The 17,467-nt window shown below is 49.4% G+C and overlaps 1 protein-coding gene across 1 annotated transcript in view; it reads right to left on the bottom strand.

Moving 5' to 3' along the window:
• LOC115481406 overlaps positions 1 to 17,467 on the bottom strand; it is a 50,654-nt gene that overhangs the window by 11,320 nt on the left and 21,867 nt on the right. Inside the window, exon 3 of the mRNA XM_030220492.1 lies at positions 1,746 to 1,861. Within this exon, the coding sequence (XP_030076352.1) occupies positions 1,746 to 1,861 (116 nt within the window). The remainder of the gene's footprint in view (positions 1 to 1,745; positions 1,862 to 17,467) is intronic.

Below are 17,467 nucleotides of genomic sequence, written 5' to 3' on the forward strand. Positions count from 1 at the left end.
AGAGGGATATTTTCAAAGCACTTAGCCTTCCAACGTTCCATAGGTTTCTATGGAACTTTGGAAGGCTAAGTGCTTTGAAAATATGCCTCATAGTGGTAGATAGATTTGAAACACTGGAGGACAGAGTAGAAGGGTCAATAGCCTGAAGATTCCTAAATGTATTGGTTAAGATTGGACGGGACTGGGGAGGAGGGTGTTTAAGTGTGAAAGTTATCAGATGATGGTCAGAGAGGGGGAAGAGTTAAGGCACAGAAACTGGAGAGTGAGCAGTTTGAGAAGAGGATAAGATCAAGACAGTGGCCATTTTGGTGAGTGGGGGTAGTGGAGCACAATTGAAAATTGAAAGAGGATGTTAAAGCAAGAAACTGAGAAGCATAAGAGTCAGAGGGATCATTAGCATGAATGTTAAAATCCCCAAGAATGAGGGAAGATGAAGGTTCAACAAAGAAGGAAAGCCAGGCATCAAAGTCAGTGAGAAAGGAAGAAAGGGACTTATCAGGAGGTTGACTGCTACTCGGAGAGGAAGAGGGGCAAATAGATGGATGGAGTGGACTTCAAAAGAAGAAAAACAGTGAGACTGAGGTGGAAGAAGAGGATGAAATCTACAAGAGGGTGAAAGTAGTCGCCCGACACCACCTCCACGGCCAACCGGGTATGGGAGAAAAGATAACCTCCATGGCATAGGGCCGCGACTGAAGCAGAGTCTTCAGGGTAAAGCCAAGTTTCAGTTAGGGCAAGCAGATGGAGCGTAGGAGAGATAAAGAGGTCATGGACGTAGGAAAGTTTGTTTCACACAGAGCGGGCACTCCACAAAGAGCAAGAGAAAGGCAGGGAAGAAGGGGGGAGGAGAGGAACAGAAATTAGATTGGAGATATCACGGTATGACCTACACAAATAGGATGAGAGCTGATGTGGAGGACCAGGATTGGGATTAATGTCCCCAGCGGAGAGCAGGAGAAAGAGCAAGAGAGTACTGAGAAGAGTAGGAGAGGTATGGCGACAGTGACGAAGGCAAGATGTACTCAGATAGAAAGGAGATGGATGAATGGAAGGAAGGAAATGTTGAAGGTTGAGAGCTGAGAAAAAGGAAGAAGAAAAAAGAGATGGTGAGATGATGAATAGAGGGTGGACATTGTGTTTCTGCAGTGTACAGTGATTTCAGATGGAGAAACAGATTAGGAAGGGACAGTACGAAGAAGAAAATGTGTACTGGAGCCATAAATAGTAACTGGGAGAAAAATAAATGTAAAGAGAAAATGATGGCGTGCAGCACCTAGAGCGGAGGCCCTGAGTGGATCGGAGTGGACCTGGGAGTCATCCCGGAGAAGGCTGGAAAGGATATGCAGATGAGCTGCAAGTCCTCCACAGCACCTGAAAGGCAGCCGGTGGTAGAGCTGGGTACCTCTCAGCCGAGGAAAGGCTTACCAGGGGTTAGGCCGAAGCCAGCATTCCTCCCCCTGAGGGTCGCCTGATATCATATCTGCCTTGATAACCCCATGTATCCAAGTCTCATACCCAACGCCTATCTCCTTCCCAAGCAGCTCACTTCAGTGCACCGAATCATCAATTCCAGTTTCCCACTCCTCTTTCAAGGATCCTTCATGCATCTGCATACATTTCTGCAGAAGATGGCTTGAGATTGGTGGTACCGATTCAGAACCACCCCTTCCTGTTCAAGAGTTCCAGAACTTGCTTTATATTAAACCCCTCCCCGTTTATCAGTTCAGGACACTGCACAGAAATACCTGGGGAGCTGGTGGCCCTGGGGCATATCCAAAGGAGGACAACGCAGATATAGTCATGTTGTTCATAATTAGCTGATGCATCTGTGCATTTTGGATCATCATTAATTCAATTAAATCTGTTAAAACAGAGAAAGGGAAAATTAGGTTCTTACCTTGGTAATTTTCTTTCCTTTAGTCACAGCAGATGAATCCATTATGAATGGGTTGTGTCCACCTACCACCAGGGGGAGATAGAGAACACTGAAAACCATAGTGCCTCTAGGATGGCTAACTCCATCTGTCTCTCAGTATTTTGAAGCTTCCAAAGCAGTGTTAAACCACAAAGTAGCATAACATGAGCTTTCCTCACAGTGAACGAACGCCCCAGAACAGGAGCAATAACACAAAGGAAGGTCGAACTCAACCTCCTGTAGTAGAACAGAAATCCTGAAGACTGTTTTCCAACTTCTCCCAATGAGGGAACATGTCTTCAGGAAAAATTGAACACAAAACAAAGTCAATCAGGGAGGGATCATGGATTCATCTGCTGTGACTAAAGGAAAGAAAATTACCAAGGTAAGAACCTAATTTTCCATTCCTTGTCATCAGCAGCAGATGAATCCATTACGAATGGGATGTATCAAAACAATCCCTAGATAGGGCAGGAACAAGCCACACCACGCGCAAGCACTTGTGCTCCAAAAAGTGCGTCACTTCTGGCAGCCACATGCAGCCTGTAATGACGGGCAAAAGAGAGCTTAGAAACCCAAGTAGCTGCACTACATATCTCTTGAAGAGAGAGTGCTCCCGTCTCAGCCCAAGAGGAAGAAATCGCTCTTGTGGAATGTGCCTTAAAGGCATCAGGTGAAGGCCGGCCAGATAGCAGATATATAAAAAAAATGGTTTCCTTAAGCCAACGGGCTATAGTGGCTTTAGACGAGGACCTGACAACAATACAAAAAGGTGATCAGAGGTCCTGAAAGCATTTGACATCTGCAGATACTGCAACAGAGCCCTGCGCACATCCAGAAGGTGCAACTGCCCAAAATATTCCGGAAACTCCTCCCTAAAAAAAAAAGGGCAGATAAATAGGCTGGTTTAGGTGAAATGCTGAAACCACCTTAGGCAGGAAGGAAGGCACTGTACGTACCGTAACTCCGGTCTCTGAGAATTGCAGAAATGGGTCTCGACAGGACAGCGCCTGGAGCTCAGACACCCGTCTCGCCGATGTAATGGCCACCAAAAAGACTGTTTTTAGAGTCACATCCTTCTCCGAAGCTCGCCTCAGCGGCTTGAAGGGCGAACACTGAAGAGCCTTTAATACTAGCCCCAGGTTCCAAGCTGGACAAGGGGCACGCACGGGAGGCCGGAGCCGAAGAACCCCTCTAAGAAACCGTGCAATGTCTGGATGCGCAGCCAGGGAGAGGCCCGAGACCTTCCCCTGAAAACATGCCAAAGCTGCCACTTGAACACGCAGAAAATTATAGGCCAAGCCTTTTTGTACACCATCCTGCAAAAACTCAAGTATCGGCGAGACAGAAGCCCGCATGGGTGTGATTGCTTTAGAAACACACCGAGCCTCAAACTGGCGCCAGATCCGAGCATAGGCAACGGAAGTGGAACGCTTGCAGGCCTGCAACAGAGTGGAGATGACCTTGATAGAATAGCCCTTGTCTCTCAATTGCGCCCTCTCAATAGCTATGCCATAAGACCAAAGCGGCATGGATCCTCCATGGTCACCGGGCCCTGCGTCAACAGAGGCAAAGGAAGGGAAGCCTCCACCAGCATCCGCCGGAGGCCTGCATACCACGCCCGCCTGGGCCAATCTGGGGCAATGAGGATCACCACTCCTTGATGCAGCCGAATTCGCAGGAGGAGTCGCCCTATTAAGTGCCAAGGAGGGAACACATACAGGAGGCCCGGAGGCCAGGGTTGAGCCAAGCATCCAACCCCGCCGAGCGAGGATCTCTCCGTCTGCTGAAAAAGGACGGGATTTTGGCATTTGTGCTTGAGGCCATAAGATCCGCTACGGGCGTTCCCCATTTGGCACAGATCTGAAGGAACACCGTCTGCCAGTTCCCACTCCGCAGGGTCGATTTGATACCTGCTTAGAAAATCGGCTTGCACGTTGCTCTGACCTGCTGTCTGAGCTGCTGACAGAAGCTGCAGATGTAGCTCGGCCCAGTGGCATATCTGCGCGACCTCTGCGGCCAGTGCTTGACACTGAGTGCCGCCTTGTCGATTTATGTAGGCCACTGCTGTCGTGTTGTCCGACAGAACTCTGCCAGTCCCTCCAGAGTCTTGTGAAAGGCCAGAAGAGCCTGGAATATCGCTCTCAGTTCCAAGCGATTGATGGACCACCCCGTTTCCTCGGGTGTCCACAGACCCTGGGCATAGCTTCGCTGGCAATGTGCTCCCCAACCCTTCAGGCTGGCATCCGTTACCACCAGGCACCAATCGGGAAGCGCTAGTGGCATTCCTCGCCGCAGCATGCTGTCTGAGAGCCACCACTCCATTCTGAGTCAGGCCGCAGGGAGCCATGTGAGTCTGTGTTGATAATCCTGGGACATAGGAGACCATCGTTGAAGCAGGGCAATCTGCAGAGGTCTCATGTGCGCTCTCGCCCATGGCACCACTTCCAAGGTGGCCATCATCGACCCCAACAGCTGGACAAAGTCCCAAGCTTGCGGGCGAGGCATCCTCAGGAGCAGACGGACCTGATTCTGAATCTTGCACCACTAGGAATGGCCTAGTGGTTAGAGTGGTGGACTTTGGTCCTGAGGAACTGGGTTCGATTCCACTGCAGGCACAGGCAGCTCCTTGTGACTCTGGGCAAGTCACTTAACCCTTCATTGCCCCAGGTACAAATAAGTACCTGTATATAATATGTAAGCCGCATTGAGCCTGCTATGAGTGTGAAAGTGCGGGGTACAAATGTAATTAAAAAAAATATATATATATATTGACGACCCAGCCCAGAGATTGCAGTACTGAGACCACTCTGGCTGTTACATGATGACTCTCCTCTGCAGAGTCCGCTCTGATGAGCCAGTCGTCTAGGTACGGGTGAACCCGGATACCCTCTCGCCTGAGAAAGGCAGCTACTATTACCATTACCTTGGAAAAGGTTCGGGGAGCTGTGGCGAGGCCAAAAGGCAAGGCCCAAAACTGGAAATGTTTTCCCAACACCACAAAACGGAGGAACCGTTGGTGCGGGGGCCATATAGGAATGTGCAAGTAAGCTTCTTTTAGGTCCAGAGACGTGAGGAACTCTCCTGGCTGTACCGCCGCAATGACGGAGCGCAGGGTTTCCATATGAAAATGCCGCACTCTTTGTGACTCGTTGACTTTCTTTAAGTCGAGAATGGGCCAAAAGACCCGCCTTTTCGCGGCACCACAGAATAAATGGAGTAACGACCGCAGCCATGTTCGGCGGGCGGCACAGGGATCACCGCTCCAAGGTGCAACAAGACTTGTAAGGTCTCCTCTACCGCTGCCCGTTTCACGGCAGTGCTGCATCGGGACTCCACAAACACGTCTCTCACTGGGGCACCAAATTCCAATCGGTAACCTTCTCTGATCAGGTCCAGGACCCACTGATCTGAGGTAATCTTGGTCCACTCCTCGAGAAAGAGGGAAAGGCGACCCTCATGCAGCTGCAAAGGAGGAGTGGACCGGCGTCCCATCATTGTGGAGGACGGCCCTGAACTCCTGGCCTTGAGCCTGCCGCTGCGGAGCGTTTGTCCGAGCAAAAGGAGTTTCTCTGCTAAAAGCGGGCACGTTGAGTAAACCCAGCAGAGCGCCCCGGGCGATACCTTCTAGCTTCACGGAAGCGAGGTCTGGAGGAGGAGGGAACCAACTGACCCTTGGAAGAAGGCCGCGGCCTATCCTCAGGTAACCGCTGGGGTTTAGCATCCCCCAGGTCTTTAACAATCTTCTCCAACTCCTCTCCATAACAGAAGGCCCTGACAGGGCAACTTCGCCAGCGTTTGCTTAGAGGCCATGTCAGCCGCCCAATGCCGTAGCCATATAAGGCGGCGGCGGACACCGCCACAGACATCTATTTAGCCGAAGCTCTGACCAGATCATAGAGGGCGTCAGCTAAAAACGACAAGGCCGACTCCATGCGCAGTGCAACCTCAGCGAGGGACTCCGCACCATGCACGGGCTGTTCCACTGCTTGTTGTAACCAAGAGAGGCAGGCTCGAGCAGCATAGGAACTGCAAACAGATGCCCTTAAGGCTAGGCCCGAAATCTCAAAGGACCGTTTTAGCGCTGATTCCAGCCGCCGGTCCTGAATGTCCTTCAGGGCGACCCCTCCCTCTACTGGGAGGGTGGTCTTTCTTGTCACTGCCGTGACTAAGGCATCCACTTTAGGCATCCCAAAACGGGCCGAGTGCTCCTCACTCAGAGGGTAAAGATGCCCCATCGCCCTGGCACTTTCAAGGGCCCCTCGGGGTCAGCTCATTGAGCAGAAATAAGCTCTTGGATGGAGTCATGCAAAGGAAAGGCACGAGCAGGCATCGTAGTACTCGCCATCCTCGGATTACCAGAGGAAGCCTCGCCTTGAACAGGGTCATCAATAGAGAGGGCCTGTAAGGCATTAGAGATAAGCGCTGGCAGCTCATCGCGGTGGAAAATCCGAACCGCAGTGGGATCATCCAGATCCAGTGGCAAACTGGCACCTTCCTCTGGCTCCTCAGACCACGAAGGCCTGCCAGATCCCTCAGAGTCCCCACAGCCCGACCACAGTGGGGGGGGGAAAAGGGGGGTGCGCCACTCTCTGACAGGGAATTTACCCGTCTATGCTTAGTGTGCATCCAACGCTCAGGGGCATCCATGTCTGATATCAGCCCTGGGCCATCATCAGTCGGAGGGGGACCAGGTAGCAACACAGTGTCAGACACCTGCGGCAGAGCTCTTTTCAGCCTGAAGGCTTTATGTAAAATAAGCACAAACTCGGGGGACAAAAACTCGCCCTGATCTCCCGTCTCCGAATTAGGAGCCACAGGGAACGGAGCTCCTCTGGTAGCCTCGGCCCGAGGCGCCCCTCTGCTCTCAGATTCCTCCGCAACCATGGGGGTCGAGCCATGCGGCAGTTCCAAGATGGCGCCCGCTGCCAGCTCCATCGAGCGGGAAGAATCATCACTCGCCATGCTCGTACTGGCTCTACAGTCTAAACAGCACATTTTACAGAGCCCCGCTGCTGATCTGCGCTTGCCACAACGGGAACAGCGCTTAACTCCCTCAGCAGCCATCGCCGAAAAACGACGGAATAAAATTCAAAATGGCGGCTTCGTGCCAAAATCACCCCGATCGGAACGCTGTCTGCGGGCCCTCCCCGGAGGAGCTGAGTACCGCTCTTACCTCAAAGGACCGAGTCCACAAGCTCTGGTCACGCTGCACAGTCAGGAAAAGCCTCAGAAATAGCAGCGCTGAAAAGCGCGTTTTTTTTAACACTGTGAGGAAGTTGGAGACAAACAGCTAAAGAGGCACTCCGGAGGCAGAAGAGGGTGGGAAAGGCAGGGAAAGGGCGAACCTATGTACCTTTAAAGTGGGCTCCACTTAGCCACAACACCCCTGCTACAACTGGCAAAATCTTGAAGGAGCTGAACAAGCTGCGTCCAACCCTGCTGGGAGATAGAGAAATACTGAGAGACAGATGGAGTTAGCCGTCCTAGAGGCACTATGGTTTTCAGTGTTCTCTATCTCCGCCTGCTGGTAGGTGGACACAACGCATTTGTAATGGATTCATCTGCTGCTGATGACAAGGAAGATGTGTGTATCTGAGTTACAGAACAAGGTGCGATGAATGTCATGTTCAATATTTATCACAAAAGGGATGTCTTTCTCTCCCTCTCCTAGCACATATTTTATTCAATAAATGTTACCAGTATAGTGTTCCCACCAATGCACTTGGTTGTCATTTATTCCCAGTTCTGTGCCATCCTCAGACAGCTTCATCCATTCAGGGTTGACATGTCTGGACTACTGAACTGGGACACCAGAGCTGTAGACAAACCTTGCAAAAGACGGTCCTTTCCTTCCCACTCCCTCCTAGCCCTCTGACCCTCATCCTCTTCCCCCTTCTGTCCTGGTTCCAGTCTTTCTTCCTCCTCCTCTCTAGTCCTCCTTCCCCTGCTCTGTTCCCTTCTCTGTCTTCCCTCTCATCCTATAGCACCTCTCATCAACATCATTTTTCTCTACCAGATCTACTGGGCACTGTTTGGATCAAACCATGTAGTGCTGTGGCAGGTCAAGAAGCAACCAGAATGCTAGGAATTATTAGGAAAGGAATTGAGAATAAAACAAAGAACACATAATACCTTTGTTTCACTCCATGGTGCAACTGCGCCTTTGAGCATCATGTAACATAGTAACATAGTAGATGACGGCAGAAAAAGACCTGCACGGTCCATCCAGTCTGTCCAACAAGATAAACTCATATGTGCTACTTTTTGTGTACACCCTACTTTGATTTGTACCTGTGCTCTTCAGGGCACAGACCATATAAGTCTGCCCAGCACTATCCCTGCATCCCAACCACCAGCCCCGCCTCCCACCACCAGCTCGGCATAGACATTATAAGTCTGTCCAGCACTATCCCTGCTTCCCACAGCTCTGGCACAGACCGTATAAGTCTGCCCAGCACTATCCCCGCCTCCCAACCACCAGTCCCGCCTCTGGCACAGACCGTATAAGTCTGCCCAGCACTATCCCCACCTCCCAACCACCGGCTCTGCATATCGCAAAAAGGATATAGCAGAATTAGGAAAGGTAAAGAGAAGGGTGACCGAAAGGAGGTGGAATGAGTCAAATAGGAAAGGATGAAGAGGTTAGGGCTTTTCAGTTGGAGAAGAGACACCGAGGGGGGATTTGAAAGAGGCCTATAAAATACTGATGGAGTGGGACTGGTAAACATGAATCGATTGTTTATTCTTTCAAAAAGTTAAAAACGAAGGGACACTCTATGAAGTTACTAAATAGCACATTTAAAACAAAAATAATTTTCATACTGGGTCAGGCCAAAGCCCTATCAAGTGTCATCCTGTTTCTAACAGTGGTCAACCTAAGTTGGAAGTACCTGGCAGGATACTTCAAAGTAGACGGATTCCATGTTACCAACCCCCAGAGATAAGCAGTGGATTTTCCCAGATCAGGAGGGTTCAGGTATGGAAAGCTAAGTGTGTGTACGTGGGGGAGGTGAGTTGTTTTGATAACCCACGTCACCTCCTTCCCTGCATCTGTTCTAATAAGAAAGAGCCTGCCCCCCCCCCTTCTTCTCCCTCCTGCATCACAGCTTAAATGAAAGGAAGACTCCACTCTGCCCCAGCATCCCCTTCCCTCTCTCCTGTAGTTAAAGAGTAGTTACTTACCTGTAACAGGTGTTCTCCGAAGACAGCAGGCTGCATATTCTCACAAGTGGGTGACGCCACGTCGGCCCCGGAGGATTTTAAAGCAAAATCTAAAAATCTCTTCTACGGCGTTCCGTCGCGCGAGCGAACGCACTGCGCATGTGCGCACACCTCTTCCCGCTCACCGTGCGGACACGCCCCTCAGTTAAATCCAAAAGATGGAGGAGACAACTCCAAAAGGGGAAGGTGGGAGGGTTTGTGAGAATATGCAGCCTGCTGTCTTCGGAGAACACCTGTTACAGGTAAGTAACTACTCTTTCTCCAAAGACAAGCAGGCTGATATTCTCACAAGTGGGGTATCCCTAGCTTCCAGGCTTACACAACACAACAAACAGTGGTCAATTGAGTCTCGCAATGGCGAGGCCAGAATAAAATTGACCTGAAAAGAAGAAACATCTAAATGAGTGTAGCCTGGAACAGAACAAAAATGGGCTTAGGAGGGTTGGAGTTGGATTCTAAACCCCAAAGAAGTTCTGCAGCCCTGACTGCCCAACCGACTGACGAGTCGGCTATTGCTGAAGGCAGTAGTAAGATGTGAATGTGTGGACTGATGACCACGCCGCAGCTTTGCAGATCTCTTCAATAGTGACTGATCTTAGATGAGCCACCGACTCAGCCATGGCTCTAATTTTGTGAGCCGTGACATGGCCTTCTAGAGTCAGTCCAGCTTGGACAAAAATGAAGGAGATGCACTCTGCTAGCCAAGCAGAAATTATGCGGTTTCCGACAGCAACTGGCATTAAAAGAAATAAACAACTGGGCGGACCGTCCAAGGGAGCTCGTCTGCTCCACGCAAAAAGTGCGGAGCTTGCTTTCGCCAGGGCTTGTAAGATGAGGGAGAAAGAATGTTGGCAAGACAACTGACTGGAGCAGATGGTACTCCGATACTAGCGCCAGTAAGAACTTTGTCTGCATGCGGAGAACTACTCTGTTAAGATGAGAAGTAAGGTAAGGCGCTTGAGCTACTAGAGACCGAAGCTCACCGACCTTACGAGTTGAAGGAACAGCCACTAAGGAAACGACCTTCCAGGTCCAATACTTCAGATGGCAGGAATCCAGTGGCCCGAATTGAGCTTGCAGCAGCTGGATGAAAACGACATTGGGACCCCAAGATACTGGATAAGGAGTGATAGGAACTCTGACCGAAGCATAAGAGCCAACTGTCAAAATTATTGTGGGTGCTAAGCCCAACAGAAATAATCTCCCTTAGACACATACAAGGAATTTTCTCAATATTGGGGGAGAAATAAACCTCTCGTGAAGTGGACAGCTAAAGGCTGACCTTTCACACGTTGATGATAAGCTCTTATTGCACGAAGATGAATACTGACAGAGTTGGTCTTGAGACCAGACTCAGACAGGTGTAGAAAGAACTCAAGCAAGGTCTGTATAAGACAAGATGCAGGATCTAGGGCCTTGCTGTCACACTAGACGGCAAACCTCTTCCATGAAAAAGAACATCACCTCTTTGTGAAATCTTTTCTGAAAGCAAGCAAGAGTCGGGAGACACTCTGGAAAACTCAACGAAACCCCACTCTCAACATCCAGACCGTGTGAGCCAGAGATTGGAGGTTGGGATGTAGAAGTGCCCCCTCGTTCTGCGTAATGAGAGCTGGAAAACATTCCAACTCCAGAAGAAGAGGGAATCCTATCTGACGCAGCTAGAAAAGAGCAATCAGAATCATGGCTCCACAATCTTGCTCGAGAAACAGCAAAGTCTTTTCCACCAGATGTATGGGAGGATTCGCATACAGAAAACCTGTCTCCCAAAGAAGGAGAAAGGCATCCGATGGTAGCCTGCCGTGAACCTGCAGCCTGGAACAGAACTGAGGGACTTTGCGATTGGAATAAGTAGCAAAAAGATCCACTGAGGGTTCTTTCGAACTATAGGCATGCTCAACTGTAGCATTATCCTGCTCAGCCTGTCGGCCAGACTGCTGTTTACGCCAATTAGATAAGTGGCTTGGAGAAAACATGCCGCATTGCGGGCCCACCGCTACATCTGCATGGCATCCTAACTCAGAGGGCAAGATCCAGTACTCCTTTGTTATCGAGTACATCACAACCCGATTGTTTGTTGAATTAAAATAATTTGGTTGGATAGCCAGGAGGGATGCAACCCATGCTCTAGATACCCTAAACTTGATACCACTGGGAAGCTAGGATGCACTGAGCAGATGTCATGTGCAAAAGTGCCATGGGAGTTACGTGAACTGTGGAAGCCATGTGTCAAGAAGTCTCAATATGTACTGTGCTGTAATCTGTTGAGACGGGCAATCATCGTGTTAAGGGACACATGCACTCTCAGTCCATGAAGATACGCTGCAACAACAGCCAGGCACTAGGAAAAAAACATACTCTGGATGCGAAGAGAGTATAAGTATCCTGTAAATCCAGAGAGCATAACCAATCGTTTTCCTGAAGTATGGAAGAAGGATGCCCAGGGAAAGCATCCTGAACCAAATCTGTTTAGGCCCCTTATGTCTATGATGGGACGCAACCCACAAAGAAAGACCTGGAATAGAATCTCAACCCTTCTTGCCCTGGTGGAACGGGCTCGACTGCATTGGCGCTGAGGAAAAACAGAGAGTTCCTCTGCAAGTACTCACTTTTGATGGAAGCTAAAGGATTAAGCTTCCAATGAACATGTGGAGGGTTTGATTCCAGTTTGAGAATGTATCCTAACCGGACTAGTTGAAAAACCCCACCGGTTGGAGGATAAAAAAGTCACCTTTGGTGGAGAAAATGTAACTTCCCCCCCCGACAGGCAGAATGGCCGGTACGGACATTTTTTTTTTTTTTTTTTTAGTGGCTATACTGAATGGAGCCAGTCAAAAACCCCTCTGTTTCCTGGGGAATAGGTGCAGGGGCCTGATTAGGTGCACGCCGCTGACTAGAACGAGCGTGCTGAGGCATAGCCCGAACCGGCTGTCGAGAAGTAGGAGTATAGGTACGACCCTTAAGGCACAAGGAAAACTACTCCTCTCTCTAAAGAACTTCCAAGATGAGGAAGTGTATGCACAGCATATCTACAGTTTTCTGCTGAGTCTCCTCCTCCAGGAGAGAGGCACACAGTCATGAGAGTCTGCGCATCACTGTTACAGTGGGGGAAATAAGTATTTGATCCCTTGCTGATTTTGTAAGTTTGCCCACTGACAAAGACATGAGCAGCCCATAATTGAAGGGTAGGTTATTGGTAACAGTGAGAGATAGCACATCACAAATTAAATCCGGAAAATCACATTGTGGAAAGTATATGAATTTATTTGCATTCTGCAGAGGGAAATAAGTATTTAATCCCTCTGGCAAACAAGACCTAATACTTGGTGGCAAAACCTTGTTGGCAAGCACAGCGGTCAGACGTCTTCTGTAGTGATGATGAGGTTTGCACACATGTCAGGAGGAATTTTGGTCCACTCCTCTTTGCAGATCATCTCTAAATCATTAAGAGTTCTGGGCTGTCGCTTGGCAACTCGCAGCTTCAGCTCCCTCCATAAGTTTTCAATGGGATTAAGGTCTGGTGACTGGCTAGGCCACTCCATGACCCTAATGTGGCTTCTTCCTGAGCCACTCCTTTGTTGCCTTGGCTGTATGTTTTGGGTCATTGGTCGTGCTGGAAGACCCAGCCACGACCCATTTTTAAGGCCCTGGCGGAGGGAAGGAGGTTGTCATCAGAATTGTACGGTACATGGCCCCATCCATTCTCCCATTGATGCGGTGAAGTAGTCCTGTGCCCTTAGCAGAGAAACACCCCCAAAACATAACATTTCCACCTCCATGCTTGACAGTGGGGACGGTGTTCTTTGGGTCATAGGCAGCATTTATCTTCCTCCAAACACGGCGAGTTGAGTTCATGCCAAAGAGCTCAATTTTTGTCTCATCTGACCACAGCACCTTCTCCCAATCACTCTCGGCATCATCCAGGTGTTCACTGGCAAACTTCAGACGGGCCGTCACATGTGCCTTCCGGAGCAGGGGACCTTGCGGGCACTGCAGGATTGCAATCCGTTATGTCGTAATGTGTTACCAATGGTTTTCGTAGTGACAGTGGTCCCAGCTGCCTTGAGATCATTGACAAGTTCCCCCCCTTGTAGTTGTAGGCTGATTTCTAACCTTCCTCATGATCAAGGATACCCCACGAGGTGAGATTGTGCGTGGAGCCCCAGATCTTTGTCGATTGACAGTCATTTTGTACTTCTTCCATTTTCTTACTATGGCACCAACAGTTGTCTCCTTCTCGCCCAGCGTCTTACTGATGGTTTTGTAGCCCATCCAGCCTTGTGCAGGTGTATGATCTTGTCCCTGACATCCTTAGACAGCTCCTTGCTCTTGGCCATTTTGTAGAGGTTAGAGTCTGACTGATTCACTGAGTCTGTGGACAGGTGTCTTTCATACAGGTGACCATTGCCGACAGCTGTCTGTCATGCAGGTAACGAGTTGATTTGGAGCATCTACCTGGTCTGTAGGGGCCAGATCTCTTACTGGTGGTGGGGGATCAAATCCTTATTTCCCTCTGCAGAATGCAAATAAATTCATATACTTTCCACAATGTGATTTTCCGGATTTAATTTGTGATGTGCTATCTCTCACTGTTACCAATAACCTACCCTTCAATTATGGGCTGCTCATGTCTTTGTCAGGGGCAACTTACAAAATCAGCAAGGGATCAAATACTTGTTTCCCCCACTGTACCTAGAGCAGAAATCTAGGTGTTACATTACAAGTGTCGAAAATGCCCTTGGACAGGAACCTGCGACACACCGTGTGCTACCTGACCACTTGGTGAAAAGGTTTAGCCTACTCCGGTGGGACTGCTCGTAAAGATCTGACAAGACTTGATTGGGATGTGATCATGCAGCCTGGTACGCCATTCTCCAAAAGAGGCTAAGGATGTATGCTCTGGCCCCGGGGCGCCGAAATAGTTCTTGAGAACTCCTATCTGTTCTGAGTGCAGAAGACTCAGGTGAGATAGTAGTCCAGGACCTCTAGCATCTGGGCATTGGATTCACAATCTCCACTGTAATGTCAGATGACATCATTGAAACTGAACTAACTACTCAAACAGAGCAGCTCAGATCCAAACGCGTCCGATATGGAGGCTACTATGGGTCGAGAAGTTGCCCCAGTAGGGTGCGAACACCATACCAGAGGCAGCATCGGTGAAGAGACCAGGTGAAAAGCCAGATGCCGCAGGAGGTTGGTAGCCCCATGGCATCCAATGGTACCCATGGTCCCGAAGCCAAGGACAAAGTCTGGAAATGCAAGGGAATCGAAACCAGACTGCTAGACCATGGCACCCGACGGTACCGATGATACACATGTACCGATGGACCCCCGTACCAATGGGACCCATGGTACTTGGTACCGATGATAGTCATGGTATCTGGTATCGATGGTACCATGATACCTGGTACCGATGGTAGCCATGACATGTGGTACCAATGGTACCATGATATCCGGCACCAACAGCACCGACGGTACCGATGGTACACATGGCACCGCGACGGTGCTCTTGACACCTGGTACCAATGGCACCCATGGCACCGAGGTACCTGGTCATGATATCTGGTATCGATGTGTACTCATGTGCCGGACGGCATCCATGATACCTGATACCCATGTATCCACGGTAACCGACGATACCTGATACTATGGTACCGATGGCAGTCATGATACTCGTACCGATGGGCGATGATACCTGGTACCGATAGTCGATGGTGCCCATGATACCTGGTGCCCAGATGGTGCCCATGATTTCCGGTACCGACAGCACCCATGGCACCGATGACACTCGGCATCGACGGCACCCATGGTACCGGATGATACCCGGTGCCGACGGGACCCATGGTACCGATGATACCCGGTACCGACGGGACCCATGACACCGACCATGGTACCAATGTAGTTGTGCAGTGGCTGACCAGGGATGCACCTGCTTAGGTTCCTGGTTTTTCCTGGGACATACACCTTCACACTTGTGGGGCTTAAAGACAGTGGGGGTGCTGGAGCAGGCTCTCACAGCTCTGGAGAGCCATTTGTAAAGTTTTAATAAATGGATCCTAAAAATGTGGGCTTGTTTAGTTTGCTGGCGAGAGAGAGCCCACAGATAACAATATGCCAGCATTTTTATAAGAAAAGAGAAGCTTATATGCTTGTTTTCCTTTCAGGCACAGCCCCTTGTGACTCTGGCAACTACTTAATTTTCCTTGCCCAGGTACAAAAAAGTACCTGTATATAAGCCACAATGAGCCTGCCATGAAAGGATCAAATGAAAAATAAAGAACACCCAAAAAGGGTAAAATAAAAAAATAAAAAGAGATTTTACTCCGAGGACCTGAAAAAACACGAAGCACTAACAAACTCCGTGTCCTCAGACGCGGAAAAAAGAAAAACTGAGGGGCGTGTCCGCACGGCGAGCGGAAGAGGGTGCGCACATGGCAGTGCGTTCGCTCGCGCGACGGAACGCCGTAGAAGAGATTTTTAGATTTTGCTTTAAAATCCTCCGGGGCCGACGTGGCCACCCACTTGTGAGAATATCAGCCTGCTTGTCTTTGGAGAATAAGGTAAAAAAGAAAGAAGTCCCCCCCCCCCACTTTGAAAAGAAAGACAGAAGTCCAAAAGACAGCCGGTAAAAAAGGGGCGATCAAGGAAAACAAGATGTAATGGAGAGATTAAATTAATTCTTTGCTTCGGTCTTCACCGAGGAAGATTCAAGCGGTACAGGGTTTCACAAATTTTCGAGAAGTATTATCGGCTCGACCCCTGTCCTAACTATCTGCTCAAGTTTGCACCTCCATGCTTTCTTGCGGACCTTACACTACTGCAACTTTATGCTGGAGCGTGGTCTATTCCCTGTAGCACATGGCAATACATTACTCCACTCCAGTCCCAAAGGACTCCAAGAAAAAAAGTGGTGATCTTACTAATTATCGCCCTATTGCCTCAATACCTCTTTTTGTAAAAATAATGGAAGCATGGTGACGAAACAACTTACAGACTTCCTTGACCAGTTTTCCATGAATCTCAGTCTGGCACATTTAGACTGATGCTGGACAAAACTTCTACATGATAAACATAAAGGAATCCTGTTCAGAAGAAATGGATCCTCAGGAGCTTAGCCGAGATTGGATAACAGAGCCGGTAGTGGGAGGGGGGCTGGTGGTGGGAGGCGGGGATAGTGCTGGGCAGACTTATACGGTCTGTGCCAGAGCCAGGGTGGAAGGCGGGACTGGTGGTTGGAGCGGGGATAGTGCTGGGCAGACTTGTACGGTCTGTGCCCTGAAAAAGACAGGTACAAATCAAGGTAAGGTATACACAAAAAAGTGGCACATTTCTTGGGCAGACTGGATGGACTGTGCAGGTCTTTTTCTGCCTTCCTCTACTATGTTACTATAAATACCTTTCTGTGAAGAAGTATAATAAAAAGGCAAGTGCACTTTTATAATATACCACTGCAACATGCCAGCGCTTATAGCCTCGATGAGAACGGAGAACTACTACTACTACTACTACTATTTAGCATTTCTATAGCGCTACAAGGCATACGCAGCGCTGCACAAACATAGAAGAAAGACAGTCCCTGCTCAAAGAGCTTACAATCTAATAGACAAAAAATAAATAAAGTAAGCAAATCAAATCATTAATGTGAACGGGAAGGAAGAGAGGAGGGTAGGTGGAGGCGAGTGGTTACAAGTGGTTACGAGTCAAAAGCAATGTTAAAGAGTGGGCTTTCAGTCTAGATTTAAAGGTGGCCAAGGATGGGGCAAGACGTAGGGGCTCAGGAAGTTTATTCCAGGCGTTGGGTGCAGCGAGACAGAAGGCGCGAAGTCTGGAGTTGGCAGTAGTGGAGAAGGGAACAGATAAGAAGGATTTATCCATGGAGCGGAGTGCACGGGAAGGGGTGTAGGGAAGGACGAGTGTGGAGAGATACTGAGGAGCAGCAGAGTGAATACATTTATAGGTTAGTAGAAGAAGTTTGAACAGGATGCAAAAACGGATAGGGAGCCAGTGAAGGGTCTTGAGGAGAGGGGTAGTATGAGTAAAGCGACCCTGGCGGAAGATGGGACGGGCAGCAGAGTTTTGAACCGACTGGAGAGGGGAGAGGTGACTAACTGGGAGGCCAGCAAGAGCAGATTGCAGTAGTCTAAACGAGAGGTGACAAGGGTGTGGATAAGGGTTTTGGTAGAGTGCTCGGAAAGAAAGGGGCAGATTTACGGATGTTGTAAAGAAAGAAACGACAGGTCTTGGCGGTCTGCTGGATATGAGCAGAGAAGGAGAGAGAAGAGTCAAAGATGACCCCAAGGTTTCGAGCTGAGGAGACAGGGAGAA

Source organism: Microcaecilia unicolor, chromosome 12 (genome assembly GCF_901765095.1).
Source record: "Microcaecilia unicolor chromosome 12, aMicUni1.1, whole genome shotgun sequence".
In the NCBI taxonomy this organism is placed as follows: Eukaryota; Metazoa; Chordata; class Amphibia; order Gymnophiona; family Siphonopidae; genus Microcaecilia; species Microcaecilia unicolor.